We start from the raw sequence: 17770 nt of genomic DNA on the forward strand, positions 1-17770 counted from the left end.
AATAGAGCAGCAGCTCCCTCCTCCCTTCCACAGGGGCTTGGGCCTACTGATTGGCTCTCTAGCTCCCAGGCAACCTGATCCCTCCTCTAACACCTAAACTGGGCCTTTATAGTTTTTTAGAGGGAACCCCAAGACAGCCACCTCAATTTTGTAAGCCCAACTTTTTCCCTGTGCCCTAATACAGCCCACTGATTAAGAAATCCCAGGCGACTGGTAAGAGCCCCAGGCATTCTAGGAAATCTTGTTATTTGTTAAAAAGTGTTTGTGCTGCAACCCGTGCCTGTTTACTGTGGCCTCCCTGTGTTTCAGCCAGCTTGGCCTTTTTAAACTGCTTTTTCCCCCGTGATTGCATGAAATTTTCCTCCTAGTTTGTGGCAAAAGACTGCATAAGGCCAACTGCCATCTCCCCCTTCCCTCCTTTTTGAGGAAATAGGCTACATACACCTCAGTGGCTAACCAGAGTGTGTTTAGGAGACTGCTTAATCTGTTTCTGTGATTTAAATTGTATTTTTTGTGTTTGGAAGGTATCTGCAACACTTGTTTTTGCCTTGAAGAGGCCAAATATCTGAGTGCGCAACAAGCAATATTTCAGTACTTTTCAGTCTGCCACTTGCCTGGAAGGCAGACTCTTCTAGCTTGGAAGTGTGGATTCTGCCTATCTGTATCTAAGGAAATTTTGAATAGAGCAGCAGCTCTCTCCTCCCTTCCACAGGGACTTGGGCTTCAGTTAACTTGGCCTTCAGTTAACTTGGCCCATATATAAGTTTCTATTGGTTGCTGTATATGTTGTTGTGATTGGTTGCTGGGATTAGTATTTTTATTGGCTTTTAGGATTGGTGTTGTGATTGGTACTAGTGTTGAGATTCCTATTGGCTCATGGTTTTAGGGTTGGTGTTGTGATTGGTACTAGCGATGGGATTCCTATTGGTTCATGATTTTAGGGTTGGTGTTGTGATTGGTACTGGGGTTGGGATTCCTATTGGTTCATGGTTTTAGGGTTAGTGTTGTGTTTGGTTGTCAGGACTAGATGTGTGATTGGTTAATAGGGCTAGGTCTCCCATTGGCTGTGGGGTTTAGGGTTACAAATCTGATTGGCTAGCGTTAGGACTAGGTTTCTATTGGCCAGTAGGGCTATTTACTCCTATGGCTCAAAGCGTCTCAGCCCTGGGGTCACAGCTAAGGGCGGAGAGGACAAGGGCAATTGCCTGTTTGAGTCTGTTTGGGACTGGTCGGGCCTAGAGCCAGAAATGCTACACCAGTGTTCCCCAACCCCCGGGCCGCGGACCGGTGCCGGTCCGTGGATCAATCGGCACCGGGCCGCCCCACTGTGGTGGGCGGTAAATGTTTGATAATTTTTCCGTGGCCCGCTTGTCACACAATGGGACAAGCGGTCCACGGAAAAATGATCAAACATTTACCGGTCCGCGGCGATAAAAAGGTTGGACAACACTGTGCTACACAATTTACCTTTAACTAGAAAGGACCTTACTCCCTACATATCCTTCAACATGCAAACACAGTATAAGCAAAGGCATTCAAATCTTCTACCACATACTGACCTCATACAGATTGCAATGTCTCATCAACCAACACAAAACCCCACATACCACACCTATGCACATATCCTCAAATACAATGGTAAGACACCTTCATTCTGACACCAAACACTACTCTGTCCATTCACAGTAACGCATTCTGCTATTGCCCACACAACACAAAACCACGTTATACATTACTTTCAGCCATCCAGATACACACTCCCTGTTCATACAAACCAACAGCACTATCTTCTATTTGCTCCTGCCAGACCCCCTGTTATCATGACAATACCTAAACCCAGCCTTCCAACACACCATATACAAACATCCTCCCCCTCTCTTCACCAATTACACACAACCATACAATCCTTACACTCCACTCCACCACACATATTATCTCTTCCAGTGATCAAAACTAACACAAACACAAGACAGACCACAAACATCAGCATATCAAAATACCACATACTTTCACAATACTTTCCATCACACCAACTCCCACCCTTATGACTACACAAAAAATACAAATCTTAACCAATCTTTGCTCCTAATTCTCACTCTTTACAAACATCTACCCCCAACTCAGCAACATTCATTCACCCGCATCTCGCTCATTGCACAATTTAGAGCCTTACATTATGATCCACATAGGTCTCTACCACCCATAACCCATACTCCTTCCACACTCAACAGATGCAAACAAAATAAACAGCATGCCACTCTGAACAACTTTGCATCCCCTTGTCTATTACACAATAAGGCTACTCTACAAAAAAACTATACTCATCATTCAGTTGCCTAGGAGTTGTTGATCAGTGGATGACTTGCAGGCATCTCAAACTGAATGCTTCCATACCAGAAATACTCACATGTGGCGAATGGAAAAATTATGATCCACTGTGCGCCTGGCATGACGATCTGGGACCACCTCCTCAAGTATCCAAGGAAGTTAAAAACCTTGGAATTACCATGGACTCCAAGTTAACAATGAATGCCCAAGTGGATGAATTAGCACGATCAAGCTTTATCACCTTGAAGACTCTGTGATGCATCGTTCCGCACCTCGTATTTACACACAAGGTGCAGGCTACTATCTCTCTTGTATTAGCCAACTTGTATTATGTCAATGGCCTCTACCGTGGATCATCTCTATCTATTATGAAAAACTACAATGTATTCAGAACTCGGCTGCCAGGCTACTATTACAGGTGAAGCCACAAGCTCACATCTCCCCAGCCTTGACAGCACAACACTGGTTACCCTTGCCAGAGGAACCACCTTCAAGCTGCTTTGTATCACCCACAAAGCTATACTTGGAATAGGACCGCTTCTCATCAGAAACAAATTAACCAAATACATTCAACAAAGAAACATCCGCTCAAGATTGGCACCCCGTCTTAAAACACCACCGTACAAGAAAAAGACAATAGGTGGTACATCCTTCTCTGTTCAAGCAGCCAAACTACGGAATTCATTACCCCCAAATAAAAGATGCACAGATACCTAATTTTGCCTTCAGAAGACTACTCAAGAGTTGGCTCTTTCCTTCATAACCACTATATTCAAACAGAAACGGGTTGCATATGCCTGTATTGATAAATATTTATAATCTGATTATGTGGATAATCTAGATATGTATATTTCTTTAAGAAATATGTATAGTTACTATTTCATAATAATAAATTATACACATATTCTTTAAGCCTGTTTAACAAATGTATATTTACTCACGGTTATATATATATATATGTATATATATATATATATATATACATATATATATATATATGTATATTATTCTATGCTTAACATGTTCATTGCTCATTGCATGGCTCCTAGATAAGTTGTTATATAGGATAGTTTGAATCCCTGATTTTTATATCACAATGAGCAAATGTTATCTTAACTATTTAACATCAAGCATTTTGCTATTGAAAAACTGAGGACAGATAAATGAATTAGAAAAGTACACTTATTAATTAACATCAAATATAACAAATCTTGAAAGTCTGTGTTTATAGAATACCACTTTTCTTCTCATATAATTATACCCATTATTATATTCCCTGCACATATATTCCCTTACTATGTATTTACACATCTATTTATTACTCTAGTCCTACTGTACTAGAGAAAAAATAATAAAATTAAATCTATAAATAGAATTCAAATTATTAATAATTAAATTAAATTTTAAAAAATAAAAATTATAACAAATAAAAAAAAAGATATAAGTATATGTATATATATATATGAAGATATAAAATAATAAATAAATAAAATAATATAAATGTACTCTCTCATAAGCTTTACTCTGCCTCCCCATCACCCTATGTCTCTATCAATCTATCCTCCATCCTCTCTGACTCATCCCAAACCCATTCTACTACTTTAATCTCCAAAATAACCCTGCCCAAGCTCTTCTCTTCTCTACCACATTTAGCTCAGCCCAAGCCTCAGTTTACAACCATGATCTCCAAACAACCCTACTAAATTCTCCCTCATTTATCTCACCTTTGACTCATCCGAAACCCCTCGTGCTACTATGATCTCCCTAACCCCTTTCCACAGGCTCTTCCCTCCTCCATCTATCATCCCAAGCCTCATCCTCTTACTATAAACTACCAATTAACACTTCTGGATTCTTCCCTCCTTTGTCCCTCCATTACTGTAGTCAATCCAACTAACAAACTCACATATCCTCTGCTCAAATTAACTCATGATAATACTAAAACTGTACTCATATTTCCCTGTACTAATCTACTAATTCCTCTTGGGTTCCGGAGTAGTGTGCTACTCGCCGAAAAGCGCTTAGACGCCTCCTCAGGGGTAGTAAGCGATATTTAAAAACAATTACAATTACAAATTATAGTATAGGGGTTCAACATGGTTTCATATATCAATTTTTACAATTTTCTGTCAAGGTTTACTACACAAATCATTATTGTTTAACAATTAAATTTCGCCAGTGTGGCAACGTGGATATAAATCATAAGGAGACACGCGTATATGATGCTTGGTATGATAAAAGTGTGTTCATGAAATTCACCAAGCGCTTTGGAGCTGCCATTGGCGGAGTACTAGCACTTCTATAAACAAATAAATAGATGATGCTCTTCCCCAAAGAAGCCTGAGAATCACTTGACCTCGGGACACACACAGCCCCCTCCTGTGGGCCTTTGCTCTACCCACATGTCTGGGCTCTGCCTCCTCGGTGCTCTGCCCCTCTCTCTTCGCTCCCCTCCCATTGCCCCTCCCTCCTCTCAGCCCACCCCTTCCTCTGCCCGGGGGGCTCAGGTTGGCATGCCAATCAGGGCCCGACGCCTGAGCAGGCTTCCCTCCAGTGGACAGGTTGTAAAGGCCGGTCCGCTCACCATGCGGCCTCTCATTGAACTGGTGCTGTGCACTGCTGTTGCTGCTGGCGCGCGCGCTGCTCCGAGCCCGGACCATGCCCGGGGGTGCCCGCCTCCTGCCCCCACTGCTGCTGCTGCTGCTCTGGCCTCTCCCGCTGCACCTTAAGGTAAGGCTGGACTCTGCCCCTCGACTCGCTAGCTCTTCTTGGGCGGGGAATTGCGACGGGTTGGCCTGTGTGAATGTGCGGTGTTTGCGACAAGGCGGGAACCTTTGAAAGGCCGGTAGGGCTGGGGTGAGTGCGTCAGATGTGGCGCGGTGCTTCGGCAGTGCCTCCCAGCTCACTGTGGCTGCTATGAAATCACAACGCAATGCATACCGAATTCAGTATTGGGCCCCAACATGGGTTAACCACTATTATTTTGGAATCTAAACCTTATACACTCCCAGTTGGGTAACTCCTGTTTATGCGCAGTTTAACTACTATATGGTTCTTACCATAAATGTATGTATATATATATATATATATATATATATATATATATATACACACACACACACACACACACACACACACATAAATCATGAACACTGAAGCACTCATCTGGCGAACTGCAATCCTTATTTGCTGTCTTTCATGAAAATTGTCATTCCATAATTTAGGTGCACAAGTTCAGATACGCTTTTAAATCTGGTTCACTGGTTCAGTGAAAGATGTGTCTGGAGCTCACACCTTAGCCACCCCCCCCCCCCCCCCCCCCCCCCCCCAAAAAGAGGAATTTCCATATCCCTCGGCGGGGAGTTTTTACATATCTTGAAAGGAGCATGCATATCACACTGAGAGGAGCTTGTACATTCTCTTCAGGGGAGCTTTCGCACCCCACCGTATACATCCTCCTGAGAAGAGTGTGTGCGTCACAAAGGGCATTTATGGGAGATTTCATATTCCACTGAAAGGAGCGTGCGCATCCTACTGACAGGAGCTTGTGCATCTGACTGAGATGAACTTTCACATCCCACGATGCAAGCTTTCACATCCTACTGGAAGGCATACACATCCTACTGAGGGGAGCTTGCACATGCCGCTGAGTGGAGCCTGCCCATCCCACCGAGGTAAGATGGTGCATCCCACCTGTGGGCTTTTTTTTTTAATTCCTTAATCACTCTTCTGAGTGAAGTTTGCCCATCGCTTATGGGGTGCTGTGAAATCTGGCTGAGGGAAGCTTTTGCATTCCACTGAGAGGAGCATAGAGATCCCACTGAGGGAACTGACACACACCATTTATTGAAACTTGTACATCCAGCTAGGAGAAGCTTATGCTTTCCAGTGAGGTACATTATTCATTACTTATAGACACCAAAGGTAGCTTGCACATCTAAATGAGGAGAGCTTTAGCTTGCACATCCAACTGAGGTGAGCTTACACATCCTCTTGAGGGGACCTTGAACGTGCAACTGAAGGGTGCTTGCACATTTCACTGAAGGAAGTTACTTCTTTTCACCAATGGGAATGTGTGCTTATGACTGAGGGGGGCTTGTTCACCCTAATGAATGGAACTTATTCTCCGAACTTAAGGAAGCTTCTCCTTTCCATTTAGGGGAGCTTGAAAATCCCACTGAATGGAGTGTGTACAATCTATTAAGTGAGCATGTGCATTCCATTAAGGGGAGTTTGCACATACCCCTCATAGCACCTAACACTTCCTACTGAGGTAAGCAAGTATGCACAGAGGAGGGGAGCTTGCCCATCCCACAGGGCGAAGCTTGAACACCACAGAGAGACCGGATTTGTACATCCATTCCCTTGAGAGGAACTTGCTCTTCCCACCGCATGAAGCGTACACATCCCACTATGGGAATTGTACACATCCCTCTAATCAGGATCTTGTACGTCTCAGTGATGAAGCTTGTATAACTCAGACTAAGTTTTTAGATCGCACTGAGGGTAAATTAGGCCCGTGCTTGTCAATGAAAAGGATTTTGTGCCAAGAGCCAAGGCCCTCCCTTGCACTCTTTGTAGGATACAGCCTGATCCCAGACACCAGATCCCGCCCTCTCCCAATCCTGTTCAAACATACTGCGGGAGACTTCCATTCGCAGTCATTTGACATCTTAGATCAAAGCATCTGCCTGGGGGAGTAGGTTTGTGTTCTTCCAGCTGCTGTCACCCCCTTCCCCCTCCCTTCACAACCTCCCACCTTCTCTTCCCTGCTGGTGCCTATCCGAACGGCTGGTGATGACAGAGAGGATGAAGGAGCCATATGTGAATTCACAGCTGGAAAGGACTAACCCGTGCATTATACACTGCTGCTACAGAGAAGACCTGTGTGGAGCACCCACACTCACATACATCATGGCTGTGAGGCACCCGGCATGGAGGGAGGCAGGGGCATAAATAAAACCAAACTTAAGAAATTGACTGGAGGTTCGGGGGCTACCATTTAGAACAACAGAGGTGGAGTTGCCCCCAGAGTCCCATCCAAAATACTTTTTTTGGGCGGGGGGAGGAGGGGCTTTCCATTTATTTCATTGCCTGAGACAATATGTAAGGAATAGTTCGTATTAAAACTTACTTAGCCAGTAACACTGGTCCCAGCATAACAATACTTTACTCTTTTTACACAGAATTCCTGAAGAATGTTACATTATATTTATGACTCCCGGTTTATATCTATTTTTTTGGCATTTCCTTGTGTATTTATCCATATTTATTTTTTGCTAATTTTATCTGTGTTTATCCATTACTATGTCTTGGTTTCTGAAAATATGAATGTTAGACTAGTATATTTCCACATTTATTAAACCAGTGAGTGTACGCTCATGGTTGAATACCCAACAGCTTCTAATGATATAAATCCCCGTAGATGATGAATATTTAAACTTGTATGAACGGATGCATATTTTAGTATCAGCGTTGTGCACGTATATAGCTTTTTAGGCCTCATTAGGAAACAGTCTCTCTTTTTTAACTCCCCTTCCTGTCAATCTGCACAGCTATTTACTTGCCAGTCATGACTGGCAGCATTTAGAATCACTCAAAAACAACTTAATTTCCTTTTTTTAACCCATAATTAAAAATTGCATACAGATAGGAAAATAGATGGTTTCTCTCTGTATTCATCTGTAAAACTCAGTAAAGACGAAAAACTGGGAGTTTTAATTATAATACGCATTTGCCAATAGACCAGATAGGATGTGGAATATCAGGTGTCTAGCCTTAGACAAGTAGTGACAAAAGGTACATTTGTATTATTATTTTCATAGCATATTCCCTACCCATTGTGCAGCATAAAACACTTACTGGGTGTTCTAATTGTATTTTTTATAAAGCGCTACATACTTGTGATGAGGCCACAAAGTATCCCGATTTGCATCAGGTTCCTGGGCACCCTTTGGAGTGCATTATTGAAAGAGTGTTGTTTGCAGTTTCGCCTACTTGTGATATGGAGGATGAGGACCATGAGGTTTGATGGCATGGTGGACGCATAGTGTATCTAATGTTGCTGCACATAACCATGGTATTTTACGGAGTGTGTCTTGGAAACAGGTGAAGTTGGAATGCATGCACTTTCCATCTTTAGAGGTTGCCCGTGTTGTATGTAGGAATTCTCCAACAGGTATGAAAAACCCAGCTCGTTGGAGGGAAATTGTAACCACAAAAGGAGAATTATTTTTTGGAGTATATTCAGGAGTGTCATAGAACTATTGCACTGGAGCCACTTTTAAACCAGTACCAGGAGGCACTGCCGCCCATCATCAGGAGTAACAGGAGCCCACCATGAGATGCTGTTACCATTTAAAACCAGCATTTGCAATGCAATGGGTCTTGTGTTTGCTTGAGTTAGAGCTATTAGCGTCTTAAATTCCTAACTGTACTTTTCTTGCCACATAAATTGAAAATTAAAAGTAAAACAGTTGACATATGCAAGCCGATTCAAAGCGCCACGGCCGCTGTGAGCCCGAAGGTGAGAGACACAAATGGAAAACAAGCCGATTCAAAGTACCGCTTCCTCCATGAGCGTGAGCGCGAAGGAGACACACAAAAGGAAACAAAAAGTTTGCACGCAGTCAAACGTATCGGCATACATGCAATTATCCATGTAAGAGAGTCGATGGCCAAGGCTGTAACAAAACTGAACCAAGGAGGGACAAACGTAAAGCATTTTCCAATGATAACAAAGGATTTTTGAAAGACAAGCCCATGAACGAGTGATAGTGATGGGCGAGCGGGGAGCGTGGTTAAAAGCCCACAGATAGATCAAATAGGCCAGAGCGCTTGCACTCTCGACCTAAAAACACAGACATACTATTCCTACTTGGTCTGTATGGGACAGCCACAGACAGTGCTGGAGCAGACCGTGTAGAAGCATAAGCACCACTGTAGGATTTCTGTGGGGAAGATGGGGGGGGGACTCAGTAGAGGTAAGAGGGGGGTCCAATAGTATCACCGACACTCAGTGCTGACATGCAGCCTACATCAGCGGGTCTTATTAGGGGACCAGCTGTTGTAAAATAAAACATATATCCTGTGAATGGAAGATGTGTTTGGCATTTGGGTGTGAGAAGAGTGGCAGGAAGGGGTTGAGGAGTAGAGGATATGGATCATAAAGTGATAGGAGCTCTGGCCCTAGCCCCTAATAAGCCAAGACAAGGAATACAGAATTAATTGTCTACCGTGAACCTGGGCACCTGGGCTGAACTCTATAGCAGACCAGGTGAAATGGGTCTGTGATGGCCCGGTGGGAGGCCCTGGTGTGACATGACTCTAATGTGGATGGACAATAGCCTTATTACCAGTGGTAGTAAGTGAATGGGAACAGAACAGGAAGGACTCAGCCCAAAAAGTGACTGCCCTAATGCACACAAATAAACAATGGCACTAGCCTAAAATAATGCTACAAATCTGGACCCTCATCTGCACACATGCAGGAAAATTAGACAGTTTTTCCAGCTGAAGTTGCCCTATCCTCAATACAGACCTCCAGGAAAATTAAAATGATGCACTCGTAGTTTAGATACACATTTCCCAAAAAATGTAATGTCTGCTATGATGTGTATTTAGGCCCATTAGTCTACAAGAGTTCATCCACATTTTGTCCACAGCTTTCAGGCTTGCTTCATTAGTACGCAGGAGCACAGATAGTTGCAGAACAATAAATAGTAATTTCCTTCTGGAAGTATTTGGCAACAGTGCAGGAAGATTTACAAAGCAACAACATACCGGGTGTATTTCAGTGAAATTCTTGTGTGAAATGATGGGATCATGAAATATTACATCTTGGGAGAAAATGTTCAGAAGTGGCATGGTAAAGATCTTGCATGAAGACCGATAAACGTACCCAGTGGTGGGACTAGAGATAGAACTATTAAGCTTTGGCAATGCTAAAAGATCTGTCTTATGAATGAAAGTACCTTTTGTGTCAGTGTTATGTTTAGGTACTCAGTATGTCTTCATACATGCACTCTGTCACTCATCTTTGCACTCATACTTCCATTCATCAGGCCTTCGAAAAATCATAAAAATTTTACTAGACCTGCAGGCCGAGTAACTTGAATAATATCCTCGACCTAACTATAATGTACTTGACCAGTAAATGGGTCTCAAATTGTGTGATCCTAGGGAAATATTTCAGTTTACAGAGTCAGCTTTGTCTTTATTCTCACATATGAGGGCACCTTCAACTATGTGAGCTCAACATTTCTGTACAAGAAAAACATATTTAGTTTGGATAAATTGACTAAACATTTGCTCCATGTATAATTAGGTTCTAGCCCACATATAGGGAACACATGATCCATGGTTTGGCTCTTAATTTACTAATAACATAACCATCAGGGCAGGAGTGTTTCTCATTTAATGTTTAAACACTCACTTTTAATAAATATATTATTAAGCATGATGTGGTAGCACACTGTCATTTACAGACAGTAAAGTTCCAAGAAATGTCCAAAAACCTTTCCACTAACTTGCAGCTTTACTGATAAAACTGTGTAGGTTATTAATAATAATCAGTTAAATTGGGTTTCAGAAAACATATATATCCTTTGCTCATCACCAAGTGATGTGTTGTGATTTGTTTTCATCCTATTAAAATATTTCTTTACTATCGCACAGAAGTACAGATAATGGGCTTTCACAATTACTGAAATATATTTTGAAGTGTTTGTACAATTGACTTAGTTATTTGAATGTTATGTGTTAGGAAAAACCTGACACTCTAAAGCCTTTCATTTCACACTCTTCCTACAGAAGGTCAGAAAGTTAACCTTACAAAATCCTTTAACTCTGTAGTCAGAAGGAAAGTTAATTGTAAGAAGACAAACTGACTTTTCACCTCTGTCAGTGAACATAGAGCCAGTGTGATAAGATCAAGATTTAAATTCCTGTATTGCTTCTTCACTTTCTTACTGAACATAACACCTATTCTTTGTCAACTTGCCAGAAAGGGTGGGCAAGTCCTAAATATAGCTTGACCTGATAAAATATGACGCCATAGGAGTGGGACAGTAGATTTTTCGAGGAATGCATTCATCCATCATCTGACTTATTCTTGCATTTACTATCTGACACAATCATAATAAAATATCCACAAACTCAGCAACATACGTAAGAAAAATTGAAAGAATACAAGTAGAAAAAAGAAACCCAATGCCATCTATACATGGTATATTCTTGCAATAACAAACCTAACATATCAGTGGATGTGCATCCTGCAGTGATTTTGTACATAGTTTGTCATAGCTTTGATGTTCCAGAATGGCCGCCATGTTTAGAATCAATGTGTCTGCCCCTTTGGAATGGTAAAACAATGATACACTATGGACAACAGCATTCTATAATTGGCTTCTGGTTTAGAGAAGTTGCCAAGTGGGATGCGGTGCACTGCAGATTAAATCAGTGTCAAGCAAACAGCCCTTTAGCACTACTTGGGGAGCTGCAGTATCATTTGAAAGAAAGCTTAAAATATAAAGAGAAGCAAAGAAGCAAAACTGGAACTTTAAAAGTAGACTGTTGAAAACGAAAAGACTGACCAATCAGCTGTGACACTGAAGCACACTCATTTTCAGGTGGATGTGTACATGTCATTAAAAATGCCTTCATTCACTGAGTAAGAGAACCTATGACTGATGTGGACAGAACATTACCTCCACTGTACGCTGTCATTAATGGATGCAGAGCGTAAATGACACTCAGACAGGCCAATGACAGAAGAGGGCTGATTCAAAGGCCTTCTATGTATCCATAAGGATATATATTTACATTGATGAATGTATGTATTATTGTATGATTTTCTTCTAAGATCTTGGCAGACAGCTAAGGCTATGGGACCTCAGAAGAGATTCTAGCAAGACTTACTCTAGTGCAAATGCACATTTTCTACCCCAACGGTCTGTCTAAGGGGACAACCAACATCTAATTCTTACGGACAAAGCTAATCTGTGAGATTTCATGTGTAAGGTTTAACAAAGTGTTATGGCACATATTGGAATTATTAATACTGTGACATAAATCGCATTCCTGGATACATTTTGGCAGGTCAAACTTGATATTTATTGAGGGATCACTGCCCTGTAAATATGGAACATGTGGAAATCTGCATGTGATTTCTCATTATCAGAGAAAAACTAGTAATTGAGTGGTATATATTGCACACAATATATTCCAACCTAAATGACTCAGATTTTTATTCAGGTGTGATAGCTATCATACCAATTACTAACCAACTCGTAATGAGTATCAATTAATGGTGGTAAATGTGTGCTGCTGGGATTTTTATAGTGCACCTACAGTTTGGCATATGTTACTGCATTTCCTAGCAACGTCGGACATTGCATTACATTGGACAAATCCTGTATACGTCTCTGTCATACCTGATACCATGTCCAACAGTATTTATTATCATATAATGAAGTTATTACCACAGAGTGAAGTGGGTTATAGGTACCCTTCTAATGCTTACTTCTCTCACTTACCTGTAAGCATTAGCCTGATATTGCAAATTCTGTGGGTGCACTCATTGCTAATGAATGCGATGACTGCTTCAAGCCACAATTCTTAGCACAGCATATAGCTATCTTTGACACATTTTTTACTTTTCAACATTTAAATGTGTAGAACCATGAGCCCTTATTTGGAGAATTCATAACAGGGTGTACATTATCCTGTAAATAGAAAGACTGTGTGGGAGAGATCCCAGAGTCTGGACAGGATACCATCTGGCCAATAAATTCCTCGCCTCGTGTGACGGTCCATCAGTATTCAGGAAGAGACCTACAGAAAGGAGGAGGCATATTTACATCTCGCCTACCAGACAGCACAAGCTGTTTGATAAAAGACCTATTGTCAGCTTACAGTGGGCTCAGTCCAAGCCTGTTTCTTACCATTGGTTGGATTTATTGTCACTCTCGTTTGCTTGCTTTTTATTCATTAGCTTGTGTGGACTTTATTTCCTCATTTTGTGTTTGTCCCTTATGAAGCATGTCCTTATTACTTGTGTCCCTCTTCTTATTTTCCAGGCACTACTTACTTTTCTTTTTGGTTAAGCACTCCATGAGCGAGCATGTGTTTCTAGCTGTCACCTTCATGTGCTTCTGTTCTGCCCCTTCAGCTGCACTCGGTATTGCTAACTAAAGCCTGTGTGATTCTCCACTGCTCCTCCTTTTTGTGCTCGCCCTCGTGTTTTTCTCCCCATTGCTTCCTTGATCACGTGCCTCTACTCTGTCCCACCCATGCTCCATGTTGCTCTCTCTCGCATGTGATGTGTATGTCTCCCCGCACTCTGTGTTATTCCCACTCACTGTGATGTTCACCCCACTCCTGTGTTTCTTCTTCCACCTGCTTTGAAAAAAAATCTTTTGCGGCAATTGTGCAGCACATTTTGCAGGCATGTGTGTGCATGTTGGGCACGCCAGTAAAATGAGGTGTCCGCAGCTAATAGCGCCTTTTTTTGTGTTCCACTTTACCAATGCTGCAAAGTGATAGGGGACGCTATACAGCATAACAAAACAAAAAAAACACCGTCAAAGCTAACAGGGCCTGAAGGCGAGAGTAATCTGCTTTGCCAACGCTTATTATTTTTTGGCATGAATGTAGGGGGGCCTTGAGATGGGTTTTGTTTGAAGATTTTTTAATTTTATCAGTACACCTTGCTGTGCACTTTTGCTTGTTTGTGGAGGATGCTCAGCATCATAGTATGTATGTACCCTTAAAGGCTGTTTATGCTGCAAGAGTAGCAGAACAAAACTGTGTTAAGAATCAATGTGCACAAACAGCATGACAGGATGAGTGCGGCACACTTATTGCCCCACTCAACCCAAAAGAGCAAGTTCCAGAGTAAAAGAAACACTATTAGCGGGGTAGGAAATGTTACTGTCACTTCTTGTTTCAACTCTTACTCATGTAATACTAATGCTATACTTGGTTGCTGAAAATGGAAGTTCACAACAAGTGAAAAAATCATGGGACAAACAAAAGACAGTAACACTACCAAGAAAGTGAGTGTAAAGATGGAGACTATTTAGGGCCTGTGTTTTTAGAAAGAAACACAAAGTGAGTGAACTAGATGGGTTTGGCCATACTAATTTGTCCTTTAATTCTATATTTCTGTCTTCATGGTAATAGCCGCAATGCCACTTTTGTTGGTTGTCAGACATGGTGCAACACCTAAAGGCTGTCAGACACGGTGTTGCACCTCACCATTTTTAGATGAGATGTCACAGCTCTTGTTTATCAGACATAGGGGGTCATTCCAACCCTGGCGGTCATCGACCGCCAGGGTGGAGGACCACGGAAGCACCGCTAACAGGCTGGCGGTGCTTCCCTGCCCATTCTGACCGCGGCGGTAAAGCCGCGGTCAGAAAAGGGGATCCGGCGGTTTCCCGCCGGATTTCCCCTGTCTGGGCTGAATCTCCATGGCGGCGCTGCAAGCAGTGCCGCCATGGAGATTCCGACCCCCTTCCCGCCACCCTGTTTCTGGCGGTTTTTACCGCCAGGAACGGGTGACCTGGGGGCCCCTGCACTGCCCATGCCCCCTAACAGAATGACCGCCATAGAGTCATATCTCTTGGTTACCGAACACTGTGTTGCATCTTGTGGATATGTGAAATGGTGACACATCCCATGTTTAAAAGATGAACTCTAATCAGAGCGTAACACTAATAACATAAATCTGGGAATAGGGCAACTGTACATTTCTGTCATTGCATCAGATTTTGTGACTTTGGGTGAATTCCACAACAGGTAACCACCCGTTAACATCTGATGATAGCAGCAAGGGGGCTAAACATACAGTGTACAATGTTCGGCATGTTATTACTTATTTTAAGGTTGCAGCACACCAGACTGCACAGATGTCTGTTTTGCTAAAGAAATCATGGGGACTTTCAGAAGGTTGACCTAGCAATGCATTTCACTCGTTGATTACCATTGGCTTTGTGGTTTGTAACTCACACTTTCTGGCTTTCCATTTGCTGGCTTTATTTACTTTAGGCTCCTCAGGTTCAGTTCGTCCCTCCCATGCCTAACCATGTTATCGGTCCCCTTCCACAAACTCGCTTTCTGTAACCAGGCATTTATATCTTGTTCTTATCTCGTCACATTTGCTGTGCATTCAAAGATCGAGGTCAAATGTCAGGCGCTGTCTTCCAAGGGCCCTTGTTTACTTTTCTTTCGCTGACTTCAAAGTGAGAGGATTATGTGACAATCTTGTTGGATACCTTGGGGGGTAGGAAAGAATTTCTTTCTAGCACAGGGCAACGTTTAAATGAACTGTATATGTATTTCAGAATATATCAGAATTCTGAATGTACAAATTAAGCACACTTTTTGTTATTTCTGAAGTGTGTTGGAAACAAATACTTTATGTGATCGAAACGATTCATTAAATGAGGTGATGCAATTTCCACACATTGTAGTCTATGCACAGTATAGTTTTGTTATTAAAACTGCATGCCTGTGCAAATGTAATGGCCATTTCAATTGAGAATGTGTTGTCTGTATTTACAGTGTGCCACCACACCATGAATACTTTACTCCACTCCACTCTGCACCACTCTACACCACTGTACTGTACTCTGCACAACTCTACTTTACTTCACACCTCTGCACCCTGCACCAGTCCACTCTATTCCGCTGCACTTTACAGCACTTCAGGCTACGCCTCTCTACGCTACCTTGTACTACTCTACTCTATGCCAATGCACTCTTCACTACTCTACTCTACACCACTGCACTCTACACCACATCCAGTATAGACCACACCAGTCTACTCTTTAAAACTCTACTCTACGGCACTGTACTCTACGCCACTCCACAACACTTCACTCTATGCCACTGCACGATATGCCTATGCACTCTACGCCAATGCACTTTACTCTGTAACACTCAACTCTACGCCCCTGCACTCTACCCCATCCACTTTACGCTCCTCTAATCTACTCTGCACATTACACTCTATGCCACTGCACTCAACATTACTTTAGGCCATTACACTCTAAGCCACTCTACACAACTGCACTCCACCTTGTACCACTTCAATCAACACCACTTCACTCTACTCTGAAACAATCTACTTTATGCCACTGCACTCTACGCCACTCTACTCCACTCTGCGCCACTCCACTCTTTGCCAGCGCACTACATGTCACTTTACTCTTAACCACTGCACTCTACGCCAGTGCACTCTACACAGCTGCACTCTATGTCACTGCACTCTAAGCCACTCCACTCCACTCTGCATCACTTTACTCTATGCCACTGCTTTCTACACCACTCTGTTCCACTCTACACCACTGCACTCTGACACTCTACTCTGCAACACTGCACTCTCTGCCATTAAACTCTGTGCCACTCTACACTGCACTTTTTGCCTCTCAACTTTACTCTGCTCTCTACCGATTGCACTCTATGTCACTTGACCGGTCTGAGCCACTGTCCTCTGCATCACTCAACTCTACATCACTTCACTCTATGCCACTCTACGCCACCGCACTCAACCCCACTCTACTCTGCACCACGCTTCTCTTAGCCACTCCACTCTGTACCACTCTACTTTGTGCCACTCCACTCTGTGCCACTTCACTCTGACAACTCCACTCTGCACCACTGCTTTCTACAATGCACCACTCTAATCTACTCCACTGCATTCTACGATGGTACATTGTACACCGCTGAATTCAATGCCACTACACTCAATAGTACCACTCTCTATGTCACTATACTCTGCACCACTCGCCAGTGCAATGTCCACCGGTCCGCACTACTCCAGGACACTCCTGTGTATGCCATTCTACACAACTCTATACTATGCCACTCCAGTACACAACACTCTCTACCACTCCACTTTACAACACTTTATTCCACCAACTTTTAGCCATGCTGAACAGCAGCCACACTGGTGGACAACATGGCTAAAACGCATTGGCAAACCCAAAAGCTTTTGTATAAGCAAGACCCATTTGCTTTGCTAATGTTTGTTTTGCATTGGAACCCTACTTCTTGTGCTGCCGTATTATGGTAATGCTACTAATGCATCTCTTCATTTCTTTTTGATTTATCACAACATTCTAGATTAGTCTCATGGTATTGCATCTTTTGGTTGTCGGTTGTAATGTCATGTCTCATGGTGGTGTTATGTCATGTCTCATGGTGGTGTCATAGTTCTAAGGTATCAGACATGAATCCACATCTCGTTGTTGAGACATGGAACCACATCTTTTTTATTTTAACAGGCAAGGTGACACATCTTTTGGTTTTCAGACATGGTTTCTCATATTGTTTTCAGACATGGCCTTCCCAAATCTAATTTTGCACCTGTCACAGGAGTATTTCATACAGCAGCTCATTTTGGTACTGGGAGTTGCAATTTTCCCTTTATAACATT

The 17770-nt window shown here is 42.5% G+C and overlaps 1 protein-coding gene across 4 annotated transcripts in view; it reads left to right on the plus strand.

Annotated features, from left to right (window-relative positions):
* Positions 1-4841: 4841 nt before the first annotated feature.
* Positions 4842-17770, plus strand: part of LOC138293086 (ADAMTS-like protein 2) — a 282169-nt gene continuing 269240 nt past the window's right edge. Inside the window, exon 1 of one of the 4 annotated variants that reach the window (XM_069232092.1) lies at positions 4842-5058. Coding sequence is in view for 1 of the 4 variants with exons in the window: in XM_069232088.1 (XP_069088189.1) it covers positions 4987-5058 (72 nt within the window). In the remaining 3 variants the exon portion in view is untranslated. The remainder of the gene's footprint in view (positions 5059-17770) is intronic. The other 3 variants (XM_069232088.1, XM_069232089.1, XM_069232090.1) reach the window with 3 other exon arrangements.

This window comes from Pleurodeles waltl, chromosome 4_2 (genome assembly GCF_031143425.1).
Source record: "Pleurodeles waltl isolate 20211129_DDA chromosome 4_2, aPleWal1.hap1.20221129, whole genome shotgun sequence".
Taxonomy (NCBI): domain Eukaryota; kingdom Metazoa; phylum Chordata; class Amphibia; order Caudata; family Salamandridae; genus Pleurodeles; species Pleurodeles waltl.